This window comes from Pyxicephalus adspersus, chromosome 1, assembly GCF_032062135.1.
Source record: "Pyxicephalus adspersus chromosome 1, UCB_Pads_2.0, whole genome shotgun sequence".
Lineage (NCBI taxonomy): Eukaryota > Metazoa > Chordata > Amphibia > Anura > Pyxicephalidae > Pyxicephalus > Pyxicephalus adspersus.
The window spans coordinates 110925156-110939452 of record NC_092858.1 but is presented as its reverse complement, the minus strand read 5'-3'; the positions used below and the strand labels follow the sequence as shown (position 1 = coordinate 110939452).

General features: G+C 39.8%; 1 protein-coding gene across 6 annotated transcripts in view; it reads left to right on the top strand.

Moving 5' to 3' along the window:
- Positions 1–9608: 9608 nt before the first annotated feature.
- CYB561D1 (cytochrome b561 family member D1) overlaps positions 9609–14297 on the top strand; it is a 66643-nt gene continuing 61954 nt past the window's right edge. For 5 of the 6 annotated variants that reach the window (XM_072423700.1, XM_072423692.1, XM_072423675.1 and 2 more), the window contains exon 1: positions 9628–9693. In XM_072423700.1, coding sequence (XP_072279801.1) covers positions 9682–9693 — 12 coding nt within the window. In that variant the 5' untranslated portion in view covers positions 9628–9681. Of the gene's footprint in view, positions 9701–14297 lie in introns of all 6 variants that reach the window. The other variant, XM_072423683.1, reaches the window with a different exon arrangement.

Sequence of the window (14297 nt, the reverse complement as noted above, 5' to 3'; positions counted from 1 at the left end):
GCAGCGAACAAAGTTGGTCAGGAAACAGGCAAGAGTTCAGGGCAGGAAGAGAACAAGAGTAGTCAGGGAACAAGCCGGGGTCAGTACACAAAGAATCTGGAACAGGAGAAACAAACAACAGGAACCTGGAAGCAGAGCCAAAGGAACTCCTTGTTTATGCAACCTCCTGTTCCCAGGTCACTTCCTTAAGAAGGGAATGTCAGGTGATGGGCGTGGATCAAGTGAGCCACAGACATCAATCCCACCAGCAGAGGGAGTGCTGTTGCTGAGATAATCTCAGGTGTATTTCAGATGTTTGCCAGCGAGAGGGAGTGCGTCTGCGGAATACTCTGGCTCTCTGAGGCAAGGGAGCAGTTGACAGCGAATCACCTGACTTGGAACAGGAATTATGCAGAGTGTTGGATCCAGAGGCAGAGATGGTGCTGGCAGCAGGGGTCTGCAAGGAGGGTAAGCAAGATGGAGGTACAGATGACCTGGACCTGTAGGGATCTGTGACAGAAAGAGACAATCAGTCCTTTGAGCAAAATCTTCAAGCCCTGGTATCCGCCCACCATGATGACTGGGTGGCTCTGCTACCATGGGCAGAGTTTGTCTACAATAATAATTTCTGCACCAGCACCAAGAGTCTCCATTCTTCATCGTCAATAGCAAACATCCTTGCCTTTCGTCTCCTATACCCTGCTCTGTTGATGTACCCACACTCAGTGCCCTGTAGAGGGACTTTAACCATATTTGGGCCTCAACCTCAGAGCACCTAAAGCAGTTGGCTTCTCATTACGAGAAGTTTGCTCATTGGCGCCTCTGTAAAGCACCTTTTTTCCAACCTTCAGAAAAAGTCTGGCTCTCCACATAGAATATTCGTTGAAGGGTGCTTTCTCTGAAATTTTCTCTAAAATTCATCAGACCATATGCCATTTCTGCCAAGGTTAACCCAGTTTGTTATAAGTTATGTCTTCCTCAACATATCAAGTTGCCCAATGTAAATAGTGTGGCTGGGGTTTTAGGAATTTTCTATACCACAATAAATGCAGGTAAAATTTAATGTTTATTAATTCACATACAAATAGACATCAACATATAAAAAGGGTAAAATATCAATGCAATCAAGGCAAGTAGGTACATTTTTGCCTACATCTTTTTCGTGCAAAATCATTATATATTAGGTAATTTCACTTGATACAAAGTTTCTTACAAAAACATAGAATATTGAATAGTTTCACTTGGTAATGCATTTCAGAGTCTTCTCTGCTTTGTCAGACCCAGAAACTATATTAGATTGCTTGTCAAAAGCTGCAGATTTACCACCTGCAGACTAACACCAAGCCATAAGGTGTTATTTTGGTACGTGAAAGGCTGCTGGTTTCAATAAGAAACCCACTTATTGTTCTAAAAAGAAAAGTATATAAATACACAATTATCTACTAACATTGTGTAACAATGGTAATTTGAAATTTTGAGTAGATAAGAAAAACCCATAATATTTAATACTGTGCATAGGAACAAACAATATAAATCCTTCAGGAGAATTGAGACCATTTGGAGGAGTTCTAATGAAATGATCCAAAAGTAATTGAGTATGGCTTGGTGCTACAAATATAAGCCCACCCAATTATTACTAAACACTAGTCACCTGTGTTTCCCAATAAGGATAATTGTTGCTCAACTGGGATTGCCGATTAATCTAGATAAAGTATACTCACTTAGGAACTTCTATAAAAGGATTCAGAGTTGCTTTTTATAAAGAATGAACTATATAATATGTTAATCTGCAGCCATGATTAAGGGGACACAATAAATATATTTATATATACATGATGGTTTTGTACAAATAGGATAACACTGGTCAACAAACATTTTCGTGCCAAACAGATTAGTCACTTTAGGTTATGTTTAATGCACAGATTCCAAATATGGTATTGGTTTTGCTAGATTGGCTTTAATTTTTGAAATAGTCACCTCAATAATAACCTCAAAGAAAACTAATGAAACTTAAAAATTAGGCAAAATTAAACTAGATATGCTTACGTTTACAAAATTAAATTTTTGAAACACTTAATGTCAATATATTCTATATTCAGTATATTTACAGAACTAATCACAAAGAAGTCTTTGAAAAACTCAGTTTGTATGATATAATTTTATGCTAATGATTAGGACAATCACGTTGCAGGCTCCAGCAGTTGTCTGTCATCATGTGTCTATCCCATCTGCCCTGATACCTTTCTTCCATCACCTTTATATCTTAATGGAACCTCTCCCTTTGTCCCTCACTGAAATCACCAAGTTTTCTGGAAATTTTTGCAAATGGCTTTGGAGATAGTGTACCTTTATGCTCATAGTACCACCCACATTTTTAAAGTTTAAGAGCAAGTTTTGTACCTGTTCCTCATAATTTTGTGTTTTATGGTTACCCAAGACGTTCCTGACAACCATGACATAGTTCTGCCAGGCAGAAGCCTCAGTTTCGGTCACATAACTTGTGAAATTTGAATCATTTATCAGTTTCCAAATCTGGGGGTCCATCAAAAATTTCTGCTTTTAATTTTTCAGTACTCAATCCAGGGAAGAATCTACAAATTTATTTAAAGCAATCATAGTCCTTGTCCAGAGCTATAACAAATTGCTTCATTAACCCCAACTTTATGTGTAGTCTAAGGAGAATGATTTTTTCTTTGTCAACCAATGGCTCGTTAATGATCTTCGCTGCACCTTATTTCACGTTTTCCCTTGAAGGCCATGTCACTTTTTTCCAGTGATCCTGCTTTGCTCTACTATCTACTCTACAAACAAATGAAACATGGGTACTTTGTGTATCCACTTTGCTGTCCAAGTAGGAAGTTTTACCATTTTTAAATCAACACATATGGACCATTGGTGTTCATGATAATAAAGCTTTTGTAAGACCATTTGGATAGTTTCATATTCTTCTTTAAGTTTTGTTGAGTGACCAATTAGTATTGATGCATAGCAGTTGCCGTTATGCAGTAAAACAGATTTCAAACTTTACACATTTCAAACTTCGAGTGGCACTGTCTATGAAAAGTCGCCAGTCTTCTGCACAGTATTCTGGTACTTCCATATGGGCTAGTTGTCTAGGGATGTTACAACAGTACACAAAGTCTCCATCTTCACTGAAATAAGGTAGGAGTGTCACTTCTCTTGTCCTATAAACCGTTTTTTTAACTTTCGGTCTCAGACAGTTCTTTTCTTTTAGCCTGGATGCTAAAAGTTCATATGCTTGTTTTGACAGACTAAGGTCACGTATTAAATCATTGATCTCTTCTTATGTACCTGATTGACTGGAGAGGTTTTGGTCCAAAAGAGAGATTGTTGGTTCCAGCTGCAGATTTGTCTGCCCCTCTTCTTGCCAAGAAGTTCCACCTTCACTTTTCCCCTAAACCTGAACCTCGGCAGGTGGTGGTGGTGTGGGGGGGTAAAGTAACACACTTACCTCTTACTCATTAGGTAAGCCCCTCTCCTGCACATGTGGGCAGTTCTGACCCTGGGCGCACCTGCTCTTCCAAAGAAATAGCCTCTTAATCATACCTGGCTATTTAGATAGACATAACACTCAACATTCGTGCAATGTGTCTCCACTAGGGCCGAGCCCCATAGCTCTGCTGAGCATTTTCTCTACACCCGCTATTTAATTCAGTGCTCTCCATGGCCAGCTCCTGTGTTAACCCCTTATTGCCCAGTCTGGTGTTTACCTGCCTTTTCTCTTGTGCTGTTAAAGTTTTCATCTGTGTCTGCATTGATCTCGGTGTCACCCCTGGCTTGTCCCTGACCTTTCTGGCTTGCTGCCTGCCCGGTCTTCCCTTACAATTCTTCCACCTAGTGATTCAGTAACGTGCTTTATCCTGCCCCCTCTGGTGTGCCCGAGGACCACAACCTGGCAGTATCCAGCAGTGCAACATCTTCACCACTAGAGGCTCTGGAGAAGACTTGGCTGCTGCATTTTGGCCCTTCTTAGGGGTCACACCACTATTGTGCAAGCCCTAGTGCCTCCCTAGAAAATCCATCTCCCAAAGCGTGACAATTTGCATGAACTATGACTACACCCTCCCAGACCTCAGAAGATCCCAACTAACTACTCACCCACATACTTTCTGGAGAAGCCTTGGTGTGGGCATCCCTGCCCTGAGCAAGAAAGGCTCCTGTAAATCCCTGGACATCTCTGCATAATTCTCTTTGGCGTATCATTTGCTGACAAATTGGCGGATGAAAAAGTCAATCAGTTCTTGGAGCTACCATCGGCAGAATTTGGTCACAAAAATCATGTCGGCCCAGCACAAGGAGTCCCCATTCTTCATTGTCTATGGCAAACATCTTGGCCTTCCGTCTCCTATACCCTACTCTGCCAAAGTACCCACACTTAGTGTCCTGTAGAACGACTTTAATCATATTTGATCTTTAAGCTCAGAGCACCTAAATCAGTCAGCTTATCATTACAGGAAGTTTGCTGATCAGCATCGCTGTAAGGTGCCTTCTTTCTAACCTGGGGTAAAGCCCGGCTCTCCACAAAAAATATTTGTTGCAAGCTATGATCTCTGATGTTTGCTCCACATTTCATTGGACCTTATGTCATTTTTGCCAAGGTTAACCTGGTTATAAGTAACTCCTTCCCCCACTTCTCAAGTTACCCAATGCCGTTGGTCAATCGTTTTTCTCGTCCCTCACCGCTGGCTACTCATGCACCCGATTCTTCTGAGGAGTACGAACCACCAAATTCTGGATTCCAAATATACTGGCATGAAGCTCTTTTTTTTCTGGTTGACTGAAAACGTTGGTCCAGAGAAGAGATTGTGGGTTCCAGCTTTGGATGTGTCTGCTGTTCTTCTTGCCAAGAAGTTCCATTTTCATTTTCTATTTAAACCTGGTCCTCGGCGGGTGGGGAGGCCCCATAAGGAGGGGGAAATGTCACTCTTCTTTCTTCTCACTAAAGCACTGGTGCCTCTCTCCTGCACATACAGGCACTTCTGACCCTGGCCGTGCCTGCTCTTCCAAGTTTTATCAGTATCGCCCTTCCCACCAGCCAATCAGGTATTAACCTCTTAATCACCCCTGGCTATTTAGCTAGCTGAAACACAGCAATCAGCATCTGTGCAACGTGTCCCTGCTAGTGCTGGACCCCTAGCTCTGCTGAGCATTTCTATTTCCTCTACACTTGTTGATTAATTTAGTGCTTTCCCAGTCCAGCCCCTGTGTTAACATCTTAGTGTCCAGTCTGTTGTTCATTGCCTATTCCTTTGTGCTGTTCCAGTGTTCCTCTATGTCTTCGGTGATCCCTGTGTCACCTGCACCTCCTGTCGCTTCCTGTGTTCCCCTGTGTCTGTGGTGGGCCCCATGTCACCGGTGTCTGTTTCCTTGATATCTGGTTCTTCACCCCATGCCTTGTTTTTGACTTCTCTTGCTTGCTGCCTGCCTTAGCCCCAGCCTTAGCTGCCTTAGCCCCAGACTATTCTCCTGCTCGGTGATTTGGTACTGTGCATCATCCTGCCCACCCTGGTGTGCCCAAGGACCGCAACCTGGCATCAGCCAGTAGCTCAACATCCTCACCAATATAGGCTCTGGAGATGACCTGGCTTAGAGTCTGCACTTTGGCCCTTCTCAGGGCTCACACTACTACTGTGCAAGCCGTAGCACCCATAGAGGCTCCATCTCCCCAAGCGCGATAGTTTGCATTACCCACAGTTAAAATAATGTTTTACACTTTTCTTATTCCCATCATTAAATAAGTCTAAAACCATATCTTAGATCTGGGGTCATAAAAAAGCCGGATGAAAGGACTGGTGCTAATGGCCCCTGAATAAAAAGTGGAGTTAGGAGTTCCCAATTTTACCCAATATCAATGAACAGCACAGGTGACCCAATTTTCTTTAACTAGAATGATGGAAGTGAAATGCCAGTGAATTGAAATTGAAGCTGTGGCCTGTTCTGTCCCAAAAGAATTATGATTTTGGATCCCAAAATGTTACAGACCAACAATTAGTTGCCCCCCTTGGTTTCCATTGTTTGGGCATGGGATAGAAGTAAAAACAACTTGTTTATATGTTCACCTTATATTCCTCTTGCCACACTGTGGCAAATCTTTAAGATTTTGATTTCACTTAACATCTCAAAACTATAAAACATTCTCATTCTCATCACAAAACTATAAAACATTCCTGAGATGGTATAGAATTATTGGGAAATAGGAACTATGGTGGACCCAGTTGTACAAAGCTTTTGGCTACCCATTTGATTTGGGTAGTTTAAGATAACACCTAGGCCAGAAAATGCATTATTTAATTGGGATGATGAATGGGTACCCAAACCAACTAAAAAAAATGTGTCAATTATATGCTATTTTGCAGCACAAATAGCCATTGCAAAAGCTTGGAAATGTACAAATATTACAATATCTTTAATGAAGAGGGTTGGATAGTACTTCTTGGTTGGATAGTAATAAATTTCAAACTTACCTGTATCCTTATAAATAGAATACATGTCTTTGAATGGACTTGGAGTCAATGGCAAATATACAGTTAATTATAAATAGGAGTTATTGAAGCAAAGGTATTAAAGAATAAGAGTAAATTGGTTGTTTATTTATTCATTGTTTTTGTTTATTTTATTTTTGAAATAGCTATTAAAGTTGATACAAAAAAATTTTGTAATTATTTGCAGGACTTAGAATTGGAATATATTATTTTTTGTTTTTACCTAATATGTATAGGTTTTGTAAAATGTTTGTACTTTAATAATAATAAAAATATTGAAATAGAACACTTGGCAGCAACGTGTCCCCAGTCACTGCACCATAAGCATCGACATCCCTGGGCTTGCCCTGAACTACCCAAATTAAACTTTCTTTTTGGAGACTCGATGCACTGTCACTCAGTCTTGTTTCATCAGGCTCAGGTTATGTTGGTGGGGCTTCTCTGCTGGGGCCATCTCCCTGGCTGTGGTTGCTATACTATGATCACAACAACTGAGTATGGCTGGAGTCTGCAATAAGGTCCTCAGTAGTGATAGAGAGTTCCACCAACTCAACCAACTGGTGCACTGTCTTTGGATCTGCCTGGCTTACTCATCGTTGTAGCCATGGTGGGAGGGCTTAAATCTCCAAGTCCATGGTGACCCTTCTCACTAACCAGGTAATCAGCTCTGGCTGCAGCCAGCATTTCACCGAGGTAATGAGATGATAAATCTGGGATCTGGGACCCCCAACTGCCCTCTTGTTCCCTTACCATTCCTTTACCTCCCACTGTCCTCCCCTCCTTTATTACCCCTTTACAAACTCTAGTAAAATAAATATAGGAAGGAATAGGTTCAACATCTGTGCTTATCTTCTGCACTTTTGTTATTTTGTTATTGTATATTATTATTGACTTGGTCCATGTCACACCATTTTCTTTTTTTAATTAAAGATTGCTATAAAAATATAGTAACTGAGATGATAGCAAATCGAGTAAATAGTAAATCGAGCCTTACCTGATCCGCTGGTGTCCTTCTCCGCCATCCCCATCTTCTCACTTCCTCTGGCCGGCATCCTCCGCATCCGATGAGTCACCGGAGAGTTCCCTGTGACATTGGTGTGTGCGGACGTTCCTTTCAGGCGTGGCGGGAATTTCAAATCTATTTGTATTGCATTCAATACAAAATAACTGTAGTGAATGCATTTATTATACTTTATTTAATTTAATTTTACAGCTTTTAGACATATAAATCTGGACAGAAATTAACCGCCCAGGAGGTTAAAAAATTTAAACATGTCACCCAAATGTGAAATAAAATTACCCTTTCACAAATGTATACACTCTTACTAAACCTACTTTTATGTGTGGTGAAAAACTTTGTATTGTAGGGTTTTTACAGCTCGAAAATGCTTAAAGATACCCCTTTTCACCCACCCAACACAACATTCAGTTCCTAGAGCAGTAAACAAAAACTGCAATAATGGAACTTATTCTAGATATAGAACTTATAAATCAGCAGCCTTAGACATGTCATACAGAAGTATTTCACATTGAAACGGTGATCAAAGCTTATCTCTCACACTTATGGGGTTTGGGTGGGGATACAGAACACCACGTGATGCAGATGTGTTGTTTTCTAGTCTGCCTAGAGCAGGGGTCCACAAACTTTTTAAACAGGGGGTCGGTTCACGGTCCCTCAGACTGTCGGGGGGCCGTACTATAGTTTGAAAAAAAACAGGAGAAGATTCTTATGCACACTGCACAAAACGTATTTATTGTATAAAAAACATGAAAGAACAATACTATATGCACAGCACACTTGCCGATCATTAAAAAAAAAAAAAGTGGCGTTTACTTTGGCTTTAAAATTGCTTGAGATTATTCCTCAATTCCTATGTGCATTGGAAAATGCACAGATAAATTTGAATTTTCACTGTGTGTATTGAAAATGCAAATTTATCTTGCATTTCCATGCAAATGAATATTCTCAAGCAATTCATTAATTTGCTTCTTTTTATACACCCTACCCTACACCCAACACTACCCCACACTTTTTATTAATTAAAAAAGGGCTGCTAAAAAAACTTTGTCAGTGTCTGCTACCTGTCACTCACTGCTGCCTTCATACATGGATCACACTGCAGCACATGTGTACATGATGTGTACATGTGTGCATGTTTATACTATTTACAAATGTACATTGATCATGTACATTTGTGCAGCAGTGAGCAGGGAATGAAGGCAGCAGTGAGTCTCTGCTTTGCTCATACCTTCTCTGCCTGATGGCTTCAGCACCACAGCTCCAGCTTTACCCCGGCAACAGTGGTGTCACGTGACCGGGTTCCCTGGAGTGCAGATGGCAGGCAGCCAGAACTCAGGCAGGAGAAGCAGCCTCAGCAGCCGTCGGGCCGGATGGACAACTTCAGGGGGCCGTATTCGTCCCGCGGGCTGTAGTTTGAGGACCCCTGGCCTAGAGACCATAAACACCATGTAATGCAACAGGACACCTGCCAGTCTGCCAGCACATGCTCTTCATTCCTATTGGTGCACCAGGGCATTATAGGTTAAGATACCTTGTAAAGCATTTTTTATTTGGGTCTAACAGAACACAATTAAATGGGCTATTGTTGAGTCCATTTCATTACAGGTCCAAAAAAAAACCGTAACACCAATCAACAAAATGTTTTTCCTTCTGCTCCCCAAAAGCCAGGAGGAATACCATGGATGTAAAGTTTCAAGATACAATGTTGCAAATAGGTACAATCCAATTTATAATTTACATATACAAGTAAACCTAGGCAAGCTCTAAATTGCTTAAGTCTTAAAATCAAATTCCTCTTCTCTCTGTATTTATAACTCCTTTTTTTTTTTTTGCTACATAGGCTTATTTAAATAAATCTATTGTGTGGCTTCTAAAACGTTTTATAACACTAAATTTCATCCATATGCTCGTCTGTAGCAACGTGTAGAAAACATCTGTAGATATCCCTATTTCTCATTATTATTAAGAATTAAGAAGATTGTTGTAAAGTTGCGTTTGCCTTTTTCTTTTTGTACAGCGTGCAGTATTACACCCCTTGCTTTTATTAATACGGTTATGCACAGGTTGGGGCCGATAGGTGTCGCTGTGGCTGCAGACCAGTCATGGACAGAACGAGCTGAAAAATGTATAATCGCGGAAGTGCTCGCCGTATTTCCTATCTCCAGCCTTGCACCGGGTATGCTGGTCCAGGTACACGGTAAAGAATACTTGTCAATAGTGCATCTGAATATATGTGATGTATATAGATAATATAATTTTACATGACGTTATTATATTTCTTTCAAAGTACGAATACTTTTCAAACATGTTTACAGATCGACCTGCCGGTATGTGCAGTTTTCGCAGTGAAACCAGTCAGGGCGTGATTGGACTTTATGCAATGCTGATCGGTGGCAAGGTGTTTACCTGTTCAGAATACTGCGATCAAAAAAGACATAGTGCCTCCAGATTCGTTTTTAAGACCCTTCTACCCACCTAAACATTTTGCAATGGTGAATTCTACATTGTTTCAAGAACAAACAAATCGTTTTAATGAGTATGAGAATGTGCAGGAGGGGAGTGCGTGCGGAACTGGAAAAAAGTTAAAGCACTAGGCAGAATTATCTAGAGCTAAGTGCTCTGGGTGTGAAAATAGGCAATGCCTTTCACTCAAAAATGGTAACTAATAGTTCTATAATTAGCAGCCCATTTATTTAAATAATAAAACATTAAAACATAGCCATACTGGTGAGTGACATTGTTGTATAATGCAGTTGGTAACCACAAAACCGACTTACTCAGTAGTAAAGAAGGCTTCCCCTCACAAAAGGGTTTGACAAAAGAAGAATAGAAATAAAAATCTGTATCCAGAAACAAAACTTATTCGAAATGAAGGTTGCGCCTCAGGAACAGTTAAATGTGACAGCAGCATAGAGAGCAGTAGGCTATGGAGAAAACCCTAAAAAAGAAAAGTGGTTCAGGAAGAAAATATAATTATTAAAGTTGGTTATTATCGGGGATATTGTCATGATTTACACAGGCTGACTGTCAGTTCTTTTTTATATTGGAAAAAATTTGCCAGAACATTTTGTGAATCCTCCAGAAATCAGACACTGTCTGCCCCCCCCCCCCCCCTCTAGATACTGTGCCAGACCCCCAGAGAGCACTCCATGCAGAGGTATGTGAGCAAAATAGAGTAAGGAAAGCTTTTATGAGGGCTTTGGAGTTGTAATTCCCCTGTCATTTTCACTGATAGCTGTTCCCCTTGAGTACTTTTACAGACTTGGACATCAAAAAAAGGTGCCGGACCTCCGATCTGGTGCGTTCAATGAGAAAAAAAGCCCTGCTGACTGTAATATCTAAGCTCAAGCCTGATGTGAAAGCTCAATGTATGTAAGAACCAATTTCTTTGCTGGCAAAAAAGTGTGCTGGGGGCAGGATACAGGGATAATAGGCCTACATCTTACAAATTCCTTTACCACAAACTCTCATATAAAAACCAGCCCCTCTTTCTATTCCAAAAGTACTGAAAGTGTCCCGCCCATACACTGTCATGTGACTGTAGGGAGTGCTATTGTCATGGGTAGCCAATTCATCCAATGCCTGTGTTGGCTGCAGAGAGAAAAGGCACTTCCCCTCATTTACTAGTGAAGGTTAGATTGTGAACATTTTTGAAGCTGCACTGCTTGTTAGTGGTTACCTGGTTTAGCTTCTGAAAATTGGCTGGCATATCTAGAGTCTATATTCTGGCTCAAGAAGATGTGCATTGATACATGTTTTTTTAAAAAAGCTTGTGAAATCTGTGCTACAGAAAAATGCAAAAAGGTCATTATTCTGCAGGGTTTGTGATTCACTGACACAGTGTACACATGCTAGACAATTGATGCCCAAAACAAACCAATTATCGTCTCTGGTGAAAATCTAGCATGTGTATCGCTGTCCCCTGACAACATTCAGTTATCTGTACTGGCAAATCAATGAATCTCTGGGCAGGGATGACTGCTATACTTTCCTATGGAGAGCACAGCAGGGTGCCACTCCCTTGTGCTCTCGCCTCCCCACTGTAGAGAGCAGCTGCTACTGCTGTGTTCACAGCTCTTGTTCTGTTACTGAAAACAAATTGTTCCAGCAACAGAAATCATACATGTTCATGGCCTAAAGCAGCCTTCTTGACCAGTGTGCTATGGAAACTAGAAGGCAGCTATTGACCTAATTTTTGTTGATGGCTGTATGGTTCTGGGTTCAACTCTAGCTGCGTGACTCTAATGATGTTTTAAGGTTCTAAAAAGGTGACATTATAGCCCCCAGGGGTAAGAAGGCTGCACTGAAGAAACCATATGTGATAACAGAATGAGATCAGATAGTAACATCAGCTTTTAAATCTTTGGTTACTTCAGTATAAAGCATTCATAGGTGAATTATAGATAATTTATTATGACCTAAAGCATACCTAAACTTTAAGACAACCCTTTTATGTAAGGTAAAAATTTGTTTGTTTTTTAAGTGCAACAGCCTTGTTTTTAAAAAAAAAAGTGGAGCACCGCCACCTAATTCCCGTTTGCCTAGGTGATTGAGAATGAACGGGAGCGCAAAGCCTCCTGGTATACCTCCGTCACGCATCCTGAGAGGCTTTCGGCAGAAGGAGCCTTTTCGTAAGAAGAGAAAAATTTTTTTTCCAACCTATGTCACCCGATCTCGCGCCTGGTCGGGTGAAGTAGGAAGAAGAACCAGGAAGAAGAGGCGAAGATGGCGTGCCTGGAGACAGATACTGGGACATCCAGATGCGCTGCGAGATTTAAGAGAAGCAGATTTTTTTGTTTTAGGCATTTTTGAGTTTAGTTCCTCTTTAAGGATTATTATTTTTTGCATTGGGGGAATCATGGCTGGTTCTTTTCAAGCGCTAGTATTATAGGCCACCTTATGCTAGACAAGTCAAGTTACCTTGTTAAAGGGAACTTAAAAATAATTTTATAATTTTGTTGCCTCATTTTGCCATATTACATTATATTTATTTTTATTTTTTTTACATTGTATTTTTAATTGCAACCAAACAAAATACAATAAAGAATGCAATGTTACAAAAACATCATGATACATCAGTACAGAGTCCTGATTAGTATAACACAGATTTTAAGATTTAAAACCGAAAGATAAACTGTATAAAAATCAGGCCTATATTTATTACATTGTCTCAGTATATTGATTTTATTATTGCACAGTGTATTCCCTATCTATAGGGTTGCAATATTGTGATTTCATTTTTAACATAAAAGAACAAAAATACAAAATATTATATTTATTTTTAGAGAAAAAGCAAAATAACATATTTATTAAATTCCAGGAGTCCTAAAGACTATCTAAGTATTTAGGTATTATATAATATTTTGAATAAATCCTACGGTTTGGAATGTGTTTTACACATGTGGTATTCCATGGGGCCGGTGGTGTTTGATTAGGTTTTGAGGTGGAAGGATTTTAATGACCAGTTTTGTACCTTGAACATGCTACCTTCACCCTGTTTCTCATCCTCATTATTCATTTAGCTGCCGTAACTCCTAATTCCCAGATGTCAAAATGACAGCTGGGGCTTGATACATATGCCCTGCTTCTCTCCCAACACCCCCTTTCCTTGCTACTCTTGCATGAGAAGGCAATTCTTAGGTGGACTGCAAGGACTTGCTTACTAATAGAGTTGTCTAGATATATTGATTCTTAAAGATACGAGATAGGGGATCATTTATTACCAACTACTATTATTATAAAAAAATCAAAACATTTAATTAAGAAAAACATGGTGCCCAGAAAAAAAGCTATGATTTTAATGGACCTTAAGAAAGCTGTAGCTTCTATAGTGTTCCTCCAGGAGACACATTTTAAAAAAAACACAAGGAACTTAAGATGACTACCTCATATTTTCCACAGGCTTAACAAGCCACTGATTCCAGCACCAAAACTAAAGGTGTAAAGATTGTGCTAAGTAAAAATTCAGGTTTTCGTACCACTGGGACATTAATTGACCCAGAAAGCAGATATATATTTTTATTAGGCAAAACTGAGGGAAGGGAAATCTTGTTGGAAAATGTGTATCTGCCAAACAGTGGTCAATAGGCTTTTCTTCAAATAGAAGTGACAGCTCTTCAAGTGTTTGCCAAGGGAAAAGTGGTTCTGGTAGGCAATTTTACCATACTGTTAAACCCAGCTTTGAATACCTCTAATGGAAAATCGTCTTTCCCTTACAAGGTGCTAAAAAAATTAAAGTATTGCTGCAATTGTTATAATTGGTGGATGTTTGGCAAACACTATGCCCTACTGAAAGAGTCTATACCTTTTTTTTTGGCAGTACATAAAAAGTACTCAAGGATTGACTATTTTTTCATAGCACAATATCAGAAATCATAGGTCGAAATAGGCAATCTTTTCAATGTGAAGCAATATGGTCCAAAAAGCCCTCTTTGCCTATTTATTCTTATAGTTTCTCTTATCCATGTTTAGGTACACACATCTAAATGCATACATACATGTTTGGCTTTATGTGCACTCATGTCTATACATACATGAGTGCATATGAAGCAAAACAAGCAATATACACAAAAAAATACAAACTTACCTTAATGACGACTGTGCAAAAGTGTGGTGCGGTGGGGCGCACAACTATGAGCTACACGCTCCTGAAGTTTGGCGCACAACTGTCAAACAACTGAGTTGTAACAGATATTCTATTAATTAGAAACATAAAATAAAGTTTTGGAGGATTTATTGTTAAAAGTATTTTCTTACTATATATATATATATATATATATATATATATATATATA